This window comes from Trichoplusia ni, chromosome 5 (genome assembly GCF_003590095.1).
Source record: "Trichoplusia ni isolate ovarian cell line Hi5 chromosome 5, tn1, whole genome shotgun sequence".
NCBI classification, from domain to species: Eukaryota; Metazoa; Arthropoda; class Insecta; order Lepidoptera; family Noctuidae; genus Trichoplusia; species Trichoplusia ni.
In genome coordinates, this window is record NC_039482.1 from 3,286,366 (window position 1) to 3,301,257 (window position 14,892).

The 14,892-nt window shown below is 35.2% G+C and overlaps 1 protein-coding gene across 1 annotated transcript in view; it reads left to right on the forward strand.

Annotated features, from left to right (window-relative positions):
• LOC113494084 (orexin receptor type 1-like) overlaps positions 1–14,892 on the forward strand; it is a 93,543-nt gene that overhangs the window by 58,980 nt on the left and 19,671 nt on the right. Inside the window, exons 2-5 of the mRNA XM_026872230.1 lie at positions 5,070–5,732; positions 12,084–12,231; positions 13,581–13,722; positions 14,370–14,503. Coding sequence (XP_026728031.1) covers positions 5,139–5,732; positions 12,084–12,231; positions 13,581–13,722; positions 14,370–14,503 — 1,018 coding nt within the window. The 5' untranslated portion in view covers positions 5,070–5,138. The remainder of the gene's footprint in view (positions 1–5,069; positions 5,733–12,083; positions 12,232–13,580; positions 13,723–14,369; positions 14,504–14,892) is intronic.

A 14,892-nucleotide genomic window follows, 5' to 3' on the forward strand; every position in this document is an offset into this window, starting at 1 on the left:
ATTCTGACCCATCCTATCCCTTTCATTCTATAAAATTTTGTTGAAGTATTAACTTAAATTGAAATGAAACTACTTTTACGGATTTAATCGCGGTTTAATTTTAGATTTTAGTTCCTATTTTTTATTAACATACACTTGATAAATTTGAATAATTATATGAAAATGATGCACTTAGGCGTACTTATCGTTTTCGCCCGACAGGTTTGCACCCATCTCTTTCCACGCAGTTTTTTTATCTATTAAATTAATTAGCCAAATTAAAGGCCAGTATGTAATTAACAGCCTTAATTTGTGTTCTAATAAACAACATTAACAGTTTTGTCTGATTGTTGGTATTAGGGTTGTCTGTCGTGATTAGAAGGTTAAACGGGACTCATTAAGGCTCTCAGTCCTTCTGTCTATCACCAGGCTGTATCTCATGACCCTTATTAGTTACCTAATTAAATTTTTCAGCTATCATAGGAATTACATTAATATTATAAGTACTACGTATGTGAGTGTGTTTGTATGTGCTTATGAATCTTCATTACCAATTAATGGAATTTTGGTATGGAGATGACTGACACCTTGAATAAATTAACACGTAAATTGTAATCGCCTTCGTTGCAGGAGGATTTAGTTTTTGGAGCTATTACCGACATCCAGGCGTCAATACCGCAAGCAACACCTATTAATAAAACGGCTAAGCGCCGAATTTACACAATAAAAAAATCCCAAAAAAAGCCCCCTTCAAGTAAAAGCTAAACATTAAAATCAAGATGGCTTCCAAAATTTAATAAAAAAAATTAGGGAAGTGTAATTGCTGCCCATCTACCTGCATTAAGGGAAGCCTAAAAATAAATTGTCTAATACACGAACGGACTGGGATCCGACGTAGATGGCGTTATGTTGTGCCCACAACGTCAAGTTAAAAACAAGTTTAAGTTACGCCACGTCGCGAATAATAAGAAAATCGCCGTTTTTTGACCCACCAACGCAACAGCGGCTTTGGTGGGTGTTAAAATTTGAGTTTCAATTTTATGTTAGTTTACATGCGGGCCTTGAACATCTTCGATAAAAATATGTCAAGCCATTTAAAAGTTTGGATACTATTCGTCTTAGGGTTAGTGTCGGAGTTATTTTATTATTTTTTTGTTGTTGATTGTTGCTCAACCAGATGCTACAGTTTACATTCGTCATCTCGATAACTTTATTTACTGTTTTTAACAAGTAATAATAATTCTGTTATACGCACATGAATTTGAGAAGACTATTTGTGCCTGAGTTGGAAGCCAACTTTAACGTGGCAGTAAAATGATCATACCACCAGGCTATTACAGCTTCAACATAATCGTGATACACATTTTAATTCGCAACAGTAATTCAATTGAATGACTATACAATTAGTTAAATGATACAACTTTTTACTCACGCTTATTAATTTCCCGACTAGTTTCAGATATAATCATGCGAAAGTTACTATAGAATGAATTAGATTCTTACTCTGTCGTCGCGCAACCTAAATATGTTTCATTTTTAATTGTTCGCCTTACCGAGTTATTTTTTTCATTACCTCTTGGCGGCGACCGTATTTTTACAAACTTTCTCATTATATTAACTGAAGCTCAAAAACCTTCATAGAATTTGTAAGGTTTTTTATTGTCCACAGACTGTGTAAGCAAAGCGTAGATAATTCTTTGTTTAATTGAAATTGACTTTGATATAAAGGTTTGTTTTGGGTCTGATTCTTTTGAATTCTCTTTATGAGGACAATAAAACAGGAATGAGAGCTTGGCCAGAAGTAATTGAATTATAAACACTTAAGGTATATTTCTCTTTAATTTTCGTAACATGTTAATGCCTTTTATCAATATCTATACCAATCAGTAAAACGGTTCAAGCTTATGGCGTTGCCGCGATGCTATTTCCTCATAATTAGGCTAATTAAAAACAAGTTTGCTAAAAGAAAATAGTCACCCGTTCCGCAGTACAGGCTGGTGACAAACTAACAGAAGCCTCAAAAATAATGTTCTTCTTTCTCCCTTTTGATACTAAAAATAAGAATTAATATATTTTTAACAAGTTATTTAACTAGATATCTTGCTTTAAGCTCAAAGACTGCCAAGACAAATTGACCGAACCCAAATCCTATGTCGTGTCTTTTATTGCCTACATCTCAAAGCCACCTTCTAGTTCCAACATCAGATCAGCTCCTTGTCATCAAAATAAGTTGTAAGCTTATCACCGCTACTGACCTCAACAGTTGCCTGTAATAATGTGCCGTACCAACACCAAAATTGTCACCTTAAATGAAAAAACCGCAAAAAAAATATCAATTTCGCCGTCTCCTCGGCCATCAATAAAACTAATTACTCAAATAATCCAGAATCTAATAAACTAAAACGTTTGGAATTATTGTCACGCAATCAATTTCCAAGAAAATATACAAACTGTTTACAAAACGACTGTACGTGACGAAAATAAATGATTCGGAAGACATTTCAACCGCGACCTTGAAATGTTGAGAAAATGAAGAAAGTAATTGCTTTGATATTAACATCAATGTTGGACTAAACGAATGAATTTGTTTCGAAGGAATATTTATACAAGTTTTAGTACAATTGTAACCACCTAATGGCGTAAAACGTGCAGTTTAATTACAAAACCGGTCAAGTGCGAATAGGTTATGAATGTAATCATCTTTGAAAATTTCAACTGTCTGGCTATCATGGTTAATGAGATACAGCCTGACGATCGTAGGACGGACAGGCGAACAGGCTCTGGAGCCTTATTGAGCCCTTTAAGTGCGGAACCCGATAAGTAGAAGAAATCCGATAAATATTTTTTTTCATTATTCATGAGCAGACGCGGTGGGATCGCGAGTCGACTCGCGTAAGGACTCCGGTTGGGTCCAAAACTAGTCGGGCTACCCCGATAAATACGCGTGAGCAAACCGTTACATCATTTAATAATGAATCATTTTCACGACAGTTACTATCAAAATATTGTTTTTCTCTTAATAAGGAAAAACAATCGCTCCTAGTTTTTGTTTTAATCTACAATTTTATTAATTTTGGACTGATGATGAAAGGTTCGAAGCGTGTTTGATGATTCTTTTAATTCGTCCATTTTGATTTTTAAATTACCTTGAAATGGTGCCCACAAACATACAGTTTGCGACAAACATGTTCCACTGTCTCGTTCTCAATTCAGCCAATAAGCCTATGCCTATTTCCACTTTCATTTCCTCAAATACGTTTATATATAGCTAAACGTGTCTTAAAACGACTACACAATTAGTTTTAGTGTTGCCTCGAATTCTGCTCGCCTCGTTGCCCAAAATAGCGTGAAGTAATAAAGAGACGGGTACTCATGTTTTGGGTTTTATGATACTTCTGTTATTATAGCCAAACAAAGGATTTGCCTTATTTTTATGGCTTCCCTTTACTTCAATTTTCTTATTTCCATCATCTGATCCTGGTCACCGTTAAAGAATAGAACAAAAACGGACAAACGTTGGTGTGATCCACAAATGCTTGTTCTAAATCTAGGTGTCTTTGCGACACAAGAAGTCTTAAGTGTGGACATTGCTTTAAAAGGGTGTCTTAGAATATTTACAAAAATACATATAAGTTTAAATTAACCCATTGGTTTTTTCCTTGCATTGCAATTGGACCTACATCCCAACTAATTAATACATATTATTTTTGTAAAATCGAATTTAAATAACTACATTGAGACAAGTAAATCAAAACCCCTAAGGTATTGCTCACGAGACAAATATTTAAAACATGCGTTAGTGATAAAAACGTGATGATAAGAAAATATTTATAAACACTATTATATTACGACTACCTTAAAGACAATATACATTGTCTAGGCATAATGGTACATGAGCTGTTTTACTCTGGCCGTTCTACGAAAGACTTTTTGACAGGTAATAAATAATTCGATGTAAAGTTAAATAACATGATTTTATCATTTTTGGCATTGTTTTTGAATTTCTTATCAAAAGCACTACTGCCTAGCTATCTGTCTGTTAACAGGCTGCTTATGAAATCTGATAGTTAGACTGTAATAAAAAATACAATTAAAAAAACATAGATCTACGTTAAGCAACGACTATTGCGGTCATAACTTTGTTGGGTGGCAATTTTTTGCAAGCCTGATAATACTTGACTGATTTTCATAACCTGTCAAAAAGTACTTCTTAAAACGAACAGAGTGTTAAACATGACTGTTGCCATTGTAAAACCAAGATGGCTTCACTTGATGTTACTTCTAGCTAGACTGACGTCACCATTACTGCGTTTAAATTACAAATTATAGTCACAGAACAATCTAAAGCGAATCACAATTATTTTCCAACATCATATTAAATAAACATTTTTATCGTTATTCAGAACAAGACAATAACGTTTTTTTATCTTCCCAGACTGTTTTATTGTTTATGAAATGAAATAAAACATGTATCGACTGAAGGGAGTTTACAATCATCTTTTATTATTCGAAAAGGAATTTACAGCGAGCATTGTTTTTTTATTAACTTTTGTAGTGATAACTAAGATACTTGTACTATGCATTTCTTTAAGTAAGACTGGGGTCTGCTAATACATCACTTGCTAGTACTGGCAAGTGACGTCACACGAGATTTTTAATTACTGCGTAATTAAAAATTATATACACAAGCTCTTAGTACGCGGGCGATTATTTTATGATCAATAGAATCAATACGTACGAGGTCACTCGTTAATATAATGACCTTAATTGTGTTATAAATTAATATCACAATCAGGTAATAGAAACAATTACTTTAAACTGTAGGTGACCTGTTTTCCTTTATAAAGGAACAATTTTACATTATTTCTACCGGAAATCTTACAAATAAATTCAAAACAAAACTCTGAGGTAGATGTAAAACTGCCATAAAAAAATACTACAAACGTTCTCGACAAATGCAAGAATAATTCTAGCGAAAACTTGGAAATTCTTTTCATACGTTTCCCCGCCGCTTTTATTCCTGCCTCTGCCAACACCCATTACTTTGAAAGCTAAAGTGACCAATTTAACCAATAACCTTTCTATTTCAGATGGAGAAATTTCTAAAAGAGCGAGTAAAATGATAGTTCTCACAATAATGCACACATGAAACATAAAAGATGGCTCCAAAAATACTTCTGTCAGTATTTACTACAATAGTGATGTGCAAACTAAGTTTTTGCGCCATCGATACATATGCCAACACATCAATAACAAATTTAGATAGCACAACAAATTTTAATAAACTAAAAAGAGCGGCGAACGATACAGACAGTTTTGAAATCGATGAATACGTTCACAATACAACACTAAACAGAGATAAATTAGAAAATAATGATACGGAATTTGGGAAATATTTTTACGAGAATTACACGACGACTGAAGGATGTGTTGGTGACAAAGAATACTGTAATATGTCGTTGGAGGAATACATGGATATGTTGAATGAGTACATATTCCCTCAGCCGTATGAATGGGTGTTGATAGCGACACACGGGATAGTCTTCGTCATTGGACTGATTGGGAATGCTCTGGTGTGTACCGCGGTGTACCGGAATCACTCCATGAGAACCGTGACGAACTATTTCATCGTCAACTTGGCTGTTGCCGACTTCATGGTGATCCTCATTTGTTTGCCGCCGACGGTCCTATGGGATGTGACCGAGACGTGGTTCTTTGGGACAGCCATGTGCAGGATTGTGCTGTATTTTCAGGTGAGTTAGCTTTTTTGCCTTTATGTTAATTAAGTGTGTATGTAGAAGGTAGAAGGGGTTGTTCAATAAGGTTAAATTCAGAGAGCATTATCTTAGAGTCATGGAGGCTAATACATAGTTATTTTGATGTGAAGACAGTTTACCAAATGAATAATACTACGTACATAACTATAACTAATATTTTAATACAAAATAAAAAAAATTATACTGTTAACAAGCGTCAAAAAATTAAAAAAATACATATTCATCCCTGTCAAAACGAAAAACAGAATTCAATTGAAATGGTAATTTGAATTTAATTTTGTATTTTTCGTGATACAATAGACCTTTCTTTTGAGAATTTCCATGTAATTCTTAATAATTCTTCCTAGTAATAGAAAATTCGACGAAATTTTGGAGTTCTTTTTGGCGAATGCTTACTCCGAAAACGCTTTGAGGAGTTCAAGCAAGTAAGCATGTAAAATTTGGTCGTTCATTGTTTTTTTAAGTAACGTGTTTGTGAAAGGGTCGACAGCAGAGCATCTCAGAAAGCGATCGATTTTCACTTACGTTTAGGAATTATAATGATAGAGATAGGACTAAGATAACAAGCAGCTAAAACTGGTAAATGAACTATTTTGCTATTACGGTGCTTTTAAATATTGATTGACAGACAGGCATTAGGGTCCACCAACACTCCTATTTCCGGATGGGAAATCGTCTAATCACTCTCTCACTTTTTGTTGAGCGGAAAGGAGTGGCAGTCTTTTAGTTCTCCAACCGTCAAACCATTTTGTCTTTGTGCACCGGAACTCTTTCAAACAATCCCACTGGACCCGCGAGCATCAGCAGTAATGTCTCAAAATCATAATCAAAATCAAAAGTTTTTATTTCAAGTAGGCCGTTTTCCAGGCACTTTCAAAACGTTAAGGTGATGGCTCTAGTTGCGCGGTTCCAAAGTGTCACTCTTATGGAGAAGAACCGGCAAAAAACTCCATCACCGTCTCTCATGGGCTTGCTAATACATCTTTGAAACTCGTTTAACACAAACCCATCAGCTGACTCGGGCTTGTTCCTGACAGTGAGCAACTCGTTGAAACCCCTCAAGTATAGCTCTCTGAAAAGGTATTTAGTTATCTTGATAAAGAAAATTTTCTTTATTTGATAATCACAAGAATATGCTTCTAGATGAAAATTATATTTGAACAACAAGACAGGAGGATATTCATGAAATATCCGAATATTTTCCAACGAAGTACAGAGACAGAATTTGCAAGCACAAAGGCAGTTGTTAAACCCAAAATATTGTACAAAACCTAGGAATATATTTGAACAGTAAACTTGAAACTGTTGAGCCGTGAGGTAGTAATTGGAGAAATAACAATGTTATGGAAGACGTGATATCTCGTAATATAAGGCTGAAATACAAAGGAAATGTTTAGCAGGAAATCACGGATGACTGATAATTTCTATTTTTCTAGTAAAGCAGGATGTATGGACATCGTCGCTTAGAACGGTGCTGTTATTTTTATTGGCCAAGGATACGCTAAGGTATCCTCTGTAAATTGTTTATTATATAAATGGCGTTTCTTGTTGATAGGATTAAGGGTTTAGGTCATTGAAGCATAGATTTGAATAGCACTTTTGTAGGTTCAGAAGAATGTATTTATATAAAAAATTAAAAGTTAATTTAAGTTAAAAATTAAAAGTTCTGGTAAAGGCTAGTGCTTAGGCTAATGACACAGATCTGTTAGGGAGTTAGGATAAGGTTAGGAAAAAAGAGTGATTTTGCATTCAAACAGAAGTTATATTATATGTGACCGAATCCAGTGGTCACATTCGCGACTAATATTGCTGCTAGCATATTATATTTCGGGTTCGAATTCCCGAAGCGGCCAAAATATTGACTGGATTTTTTCTATTTATTGGTAACTGTTTCTTTAAAGAAACTCACCAACTCTTGTAAAATTGGATTTTTATACAGACAACTAGCAAAGGAACCAATTAATAAGTATCATTTTACATCATATTTAAATGCCCATCGTATCCTAAGATCTTGTATCATCGTTGTAAGTGACAATAATTCACATCTCTACAGTTTCTTAGCCATACGATACTATAATAGTATCGGTTGCCATGGCAAACTTCATGTGTGTTACAATCGTTTTCCGTAATTACTCATTCCTCACACTACTTAATTGTAGTCTTAAGCTGCCCACACGTACAGTAAGGGCAGTTAAGCTATGAATATGAAATATTATATGTAGGAAGCCATATTTGCAGTGAAATAAATGGATGTAATTTATAGTGAAAGAAAGCAAATTCTTATTCAGAAATCGTCATTCAGCCGAAAGACTTCCACTGCTGGACATAGGCCTCCCTTAAGAAGGGGGGGTTTGCCGTAATCACCAAGCTTGGCAGGTAGGTTGGCTATCGCAGTATAGTTGTTAAGGTTGTTAAGGACTATTCTCTAGTGAATCCCTTAGTCATTTTCTACAACACGAATGGGAAGAGATAGGTGGTGCTATTCTTTACGTCTGGCACCACACCGGACAGAAATAAACAGAAATTTTGAAATAAACAACACGAAAATCTCATACGTGAATTCGGCACTCTAACATATGTAGGTAATTATCATAACACATTAATATTAAATGAGCTGAGAGCAAGGCGCGGGTGTCACTAAAGTACCATCAGCGTCAATCACACAAAAAAATACTTCCAATGTATGGAACTTAATCCTTGTGTCGCGGGTGTTTCACAAACATTCGACTTACATGCACAAGACACCCAGAATCAGTACAAGCGTTCGAGGATCACACAAACACTTAACGCGAAGATTGAACTGGTGTGACATCGCGCGTGAGTTTGGCGTGGTGACCGATAATATTAAACTATCTGCCCGTCTGACGTAAGATCCTTCGAGTTGCCATAGTGATAGCCTCACATGCAGTAACAAAACTACAAACTGAAGAGTAATTGTACGGTTTTGGAAACAATTGAATTGACTGCGCAGATAGCCGAGTGGTTTAGGTCACCATGCAAAACCAACGATTCGCGACATATCACGGGTTCAAACCCCGCGTGAGTCTAGCATTTGTGTCATCCACAAATTCTTGTCTTGAGTCTAAAATAGAAAGAAGGACCCTCCCTTTACAGCAGAGCTACGAGCAAGAGCTAGTTACATTTTTAATTTCGCTTGTACAGATTGAAATACAACATATCGTTGCTATACCAACATGGAGTAGAATTCTCGCTAATGGCTCGTATGTATCTAGCGTAAGCGATGGCAGTCTAAGTGCTCTGCCACAAACGCGTGTAGTTATAATACGGACTCTAATAGTCGCTGATGTTTACATTAATAATATAATATTACACATACCGAACGATTTGACTGTGAATTAATTATGCCTGAGAATATTTGTAAACACTGCGTTCTAGTACACATTAGGTGTTACGATATTTTTAGACTTATGTACGATAAAGAAGAAGGATAATTACTTTGATTGAATTACATACAATTAATACTATATACGACCGTCAAATGATGACCGAATTTAATAGAAATACGTCACCTATGAAAATTTCAACTGTCTTATTATTTAATTACTAGCTGTTGCCCGCGACTTCGTCTGCGTGGTTAGAAGATGTAAGTTATGATTTATACCTGCCCTATTTTTTCCACATTTTCCATTGTATCTTCGCTCCTATTAGTTGCAGCGTGATGTTATATAGCCTAAAACCTTCCTCGATGAATGGTCTAACACAAAAATAATTTTTGAACCAGTAGTCCCTGAGATTAGCGCGTTCAAACAAACAAACTCTCCAGCCTTATATATTAGTATAGATTGGTTATTATGTAATGGTTTATGAGTCAGTCTCGTTTGCAAAGATGCCTGGCGAACAGACGGACAGACAGTGGCACCTACTGTCCCGGTACCTTATGGTTAAACATTTACCCTTTGGGTAATAGAATAGAATAGAATCTTTGTTGTCATAATGTGTGATACAGTTTAAGTGTAAAAATATGCATTTCCAGAGCCCTTAGAAAAATAAAACAAAATTTAAGTCACCGCTATCTGAACCTCTGTCTATCACTAGGCTGTATCGTTAAAATTAAACAAAATTAAGTCAAATGACACTGTTTTTTTCTGCTGCTTAATAATCAGATTCTTGAAGTTAAAACAAATTTTAACAAGATTACCTAATTTTCTTCTACAACAAAATTAATAAAGTTTTTTTTCCAAATTTAAGAACAAAATGAAAGAATTATAAACTCGTGTTAATCTAAACCTGTACAAAAGACAATTATATTTTTTCTTTTATAATTATAACAAACGACAAAGTTTTATAATTATTTTTACGAACGTAGGAGCGATGACGTGGGCTGGAAATTTTTCTTTTGTTTTCAAATTAATCACTCTTATTCTAACAGTTTTCTGTGTTTGTCTGATTTTTAGTCACAATATCTTTAAGCTTAAACGGCAGGACTAATAAATATATTCTAATAATAAAAATATGGTAGTTTTTTAAGACTCTTAAGATTCCGTACCCAAATGATAAACAAAAACATCGTACTAAGGTCCCGCAGTATGTCCGTCCATCTATCACCTCTATGTATCATAAAAACCGGTTCATCCAAAAAGTTTTAGTTACATAATAATTATGAGTACTTCATTGCCACGATAACATCAAACAATAAAAACAAAGAAGAATTGAAAGAATTTGGGTTTCTGTAGCCTATAATATATAGAAACAATATACAGAAAGTCCGAGTCCGACCTCCAATTGACCAGTTTTACTATCGTCATAACGCAAAGTCGCGGGCAACGACTAGTTAAAACACATGATGCTTTCAACCCAGTAAATCCTTCAACACCGTAATATATATAGGTTATAAGGGTTTATATGAGTTTATCCTCTTTATTGCTTATTTCCTTGCTAATAACCTGTTTTCTGCAGCAATTCGTTGGGAAACATCGGGCAACGACTCAAATTGTTGGTCTGTAGCTACGCAAAAGGGGGTGAATAGAAAATTGAGTTTTTTTAAGGAATCGCATGCATTTGCCGACATAAAAATACTTAAACACAATGATTTTATGAACAACTTGAGAATTTTTATATACTCTTTATATTTGTTTTGTTAAACGCACAAATATGTATTAATAAAAACTCTTTTTCCATCCACCTCTAAAATACTCTATTCACTCCGTTTTACCGTTAATGTTGTATCAGTGCTTTCCAATGATTCTTGCGATCACTTGCGGTTTGATGACCAGATTCCAAAACATTTAAATATTTACACTTAAGTCATTGTGCGTTCGATTCAAGTTTGAAATATGCCGTAACACAGCCTCCTTGAATACAACTTTTTGGTTTTTTATTTATTTTTATTGAAATCAAATTTCGTCATTCACCGTTATCAGTAATGTCCTAACACCGAGACGTTAACTAAATACTTATATACCAAACCTATAACATTTGATAGAAAAAAAAATTGTTCATATCGAAAAAGAAATTGAAAAACTATTTTTAAAAATATCCACTCAGTACTTTTCATCATTGGATATGAAGCTACATCTCCACGCAAACAAATCACATTGAACCTCAAGGGACGTATCCCTATTAGTCTTAAGCAAACATTTCTGCCGACACCTCGAAATATAATGGGTGTGAGCATACAAAAGTCGACCGCCCTTAACACGCCTCGACCTAGCTCTCGAGAATGTTCGTTAAGCTTTTGAATCCTGCGCCATACAGCCATCCCTTACATTCGCGACAATGATACTTATATAACAAGCGAAATCCAGGGATTTACATCGTTTTCAAGGTATCCATGTCAATAGAAAAATGTAGAGATGTTTTTACACGAATCAAATTGGAATTTCCCAATTTTTTTATTTAGGTTTGTCTTAGAAAACGTTTGGAATATATAGTTTTTCAGACGCTTGTTTTTTGAATGAATTCATTTAATAACAAAATAGAGTTGTTTTGTCACAATATTATGATACCATCTAAACTATGTTTGTACTAGTAAATCGTTATTCTGATTCTCATTGACCTTAGTCGGGAATTAACTTGGATAAAAGACTGTCAACTACGAAGAAAATTTCATTACAAGGTTCACTGACACGATAATATGAAGAAGACTAGCTGTTGCTCGCGGGCCCGCTCCGCTACGAATCGAAAATGATCCCACAGGAAAATAAAATCGGAAGAAGAACTATACTATGTGTTCATCCTAGTTATAAACTATCCGTGTGCCAAGTTTCGTCAAAATCCGTTCAGTTTTTTTGCGTTAAAGATGGACAAACCTCCAAACTTTCGCGTTTATAATAATTAGTAGGATTAATTGTGATTCCTTTGTTTCAGTCAGTATCGGTGACGGTGTCAGTTCTCACGCTGACCTTCATCTCGGTCGACCGCTGGTACGCCATCTGCTTTCCGCTCAAGTTCAAGTCAACTACGGGCCGCGCTAAGACCGCCATACTTATTATATGGCTATTATCTTTGCTGTTCAGTAAGTATTTTTGAAGCTTTTGTTTCTATAGTTTTGATAATATAGCTTACACATAATAAAACAAGACATCCTGACTCAGAACTAGCATTTGTGGATCACTGAAATATTAATGTCATATACGAGGATCCGTTCCGCGACATGAGGGTTTGGCGCAGTGATCTCAACCACTTGGTTGACCCACTTATCTTAACTTCTGTACCCCATTCATTATCATTTTTCACTTTATTTTCTTAAGGCTGGCAGGAATAGCAGGAAAAAAGATCATTGAAGAAACAAATAAAAAAAATCGCCAATACATAAAGGGCAAAAACCGGTCAAGGGTGAGTCCGTGTGAGTCTGTCCGCCTGTCACCAGGCTTTATTTTATAAGCCGTGATATTTTGAATTTGAAATTTCGATAGATTATGTATTTTCATAATAAAGACCAGGTTTGTCCTGGACCTGTTTAAGCAATGGTTAAAACATTTTGAGTTGGAAGAGCAGCTCGCACTTGACCGGTTTTTCTTTTACAAGCTAAACCCATCCCACACATATGACGTACGGACTCGTAATATTTGAAGGCAAAATGGTCTTATCTAAAGGTCATCTTATACGTTGAGACTTAGAAAAGTAATCCACTTTCGAAACTATCACAAATGCGTATTATTTAATTATAAATTATTTTTCTTCTTTGTGCCCTATTCCCATTTATTTGTGGTCAACACGTTTTTTTCTTCCATTCTGTCCTGTCTTTCATCACGCTATCACTAACTGTCCCTTCTTTCATATCACTTTTCAAATAATCCATCCAATTTTTCTCTGGCCCCCTGTCCGTCACTTTTCAGCCAATTACGATCTGAAATGTATTACGTCATGATATTTGTTGGTTAGCGTTTTGGAATTCTGTTTTGTGGTCGACTTCCAGCCTCACCGGAATTAACTGAATATTACATGGAGCGATTGCCCATCAATGCTGAGCTGACCAATGTACGCATTTAAAAAGAAAACACTTTGTCAACGACTAACAATTTATTGTTTCATCGCATTAAAATAGTATTCATTATACTATAGTATGTCATGATGATCATCATCAGTTCTTCTCAGTCACGGACATAGGGCCTCCCCCACATCACGCTATTGAGCTCAATCTTCAGCTCTCCTTCTTCGATCCCTGCGGGAATATTCTGTGCCTTCAAAATATCATCGCACCAGCTAGCTAGATGGCACTTAACACAACATTTTCTGAAACTCCCCTCTTAAAAACTAAACTATCTACAGAACATCAATACAAACACTGTTGTCGTGTCAAATATCCAACTGATAGTATAGAATCATCCGTCCAGTTACAATAAAGACCTTTTTTGTTACCAGATGTACCAGAATTCGTGGTGCTTCAAGTCCAAAGGAAGATGGAGCTAAGATTCGACGCGCAGTACTTCATGCAATGCACATCAACTTGGTCAGACGAAAGTGACCTTAAATGGCATATCATTAAAGCTCTCTTTCTATATACGTGAGTATTTACTGTAATGATGGTTTTGTTTCAAGAGCCCTTTTTATGGGATAATGCAGGCATACTCAATTCCCATACATTTTCTGTGTCGTATAAGCATCCATGTTTATTATTTTCCTTGCGAGAAGCAGGGGCAAGCTGTCTGTTGTTAAGCAGGCATAATTATGTATTGGGGTTCTTCAATCAACCGATATTCTGAATTCCGTTTTTGTAGGCACTTTTTTCAAGTCAGCGAGACAATTTTTTCATTGAATATCGATTACAAACTCAATTTATAAGAACTATCTGATATTAAATTACTGTACCATTTTATTTAGTGTTTCTTTGAGTCATTTCAACTCGAATTATTGTTTTCATTCCTGTAAAACAAATAGAGAATTTTAACTAGCACTAGTAGTAATTTAGTATCAGACAGTAATGTAGTCAAGCCAATACAAGTAAATGTTTTTTTTATAGCAACTATATTATTAAATGATGCAACGGTTTACACACGCGTATTTATCGGGAGTGCCGTGGCGCGTTAGCTCATGATTAAGGATTCTGGTGAGGTCCAAAACATGTCGGGCACTCCCGATAAATACGCGTGAGTAAACCGTTGCATTATTTAATTACAAGTAAATGGTTTGTAAACTTCGCTATAATTCCAGGTTCCCCCTCCTCCTCATGATGATCGCGTACTGTCAGATTGTGAGGGTTCTGTGGAGGTCTGACAACATCCCCGGCCACACGGAGTCGCACACGCTGTGCTCAACACCACAAGGACACAACAACTGTAAGAATTGTAAGTAAGAGTATCTTGGACTCATTGCTTAGATCAGGGGTTGGCAAACTGCGGTTTACAAAACACTTGTGACTATTTTAATGTAATTCTGTGTTTTTTTACCGCTTCAATATTTATGTTATTTAAGTAATTCAAAAAATTGTATGACAACCGTTTATCTCTCAAACTATTGAACTTGCAAATTTAAATAGATTAGAGTTTTTGTTTTCGAGAATTTGTTTATTCAACTAAGATTTATTGTTTAAGACTATTTTTTTCGCTTTTCTTTATTGACTTGATTAAATTTTGGCTCTATTATTATTTATAAATCATCAATCGCATTGTGAGTAGGAATACAGTAAGTCTGATAAGCAGTCATACTAAGGGGTATCGTGTTAGCGGGTACCTGG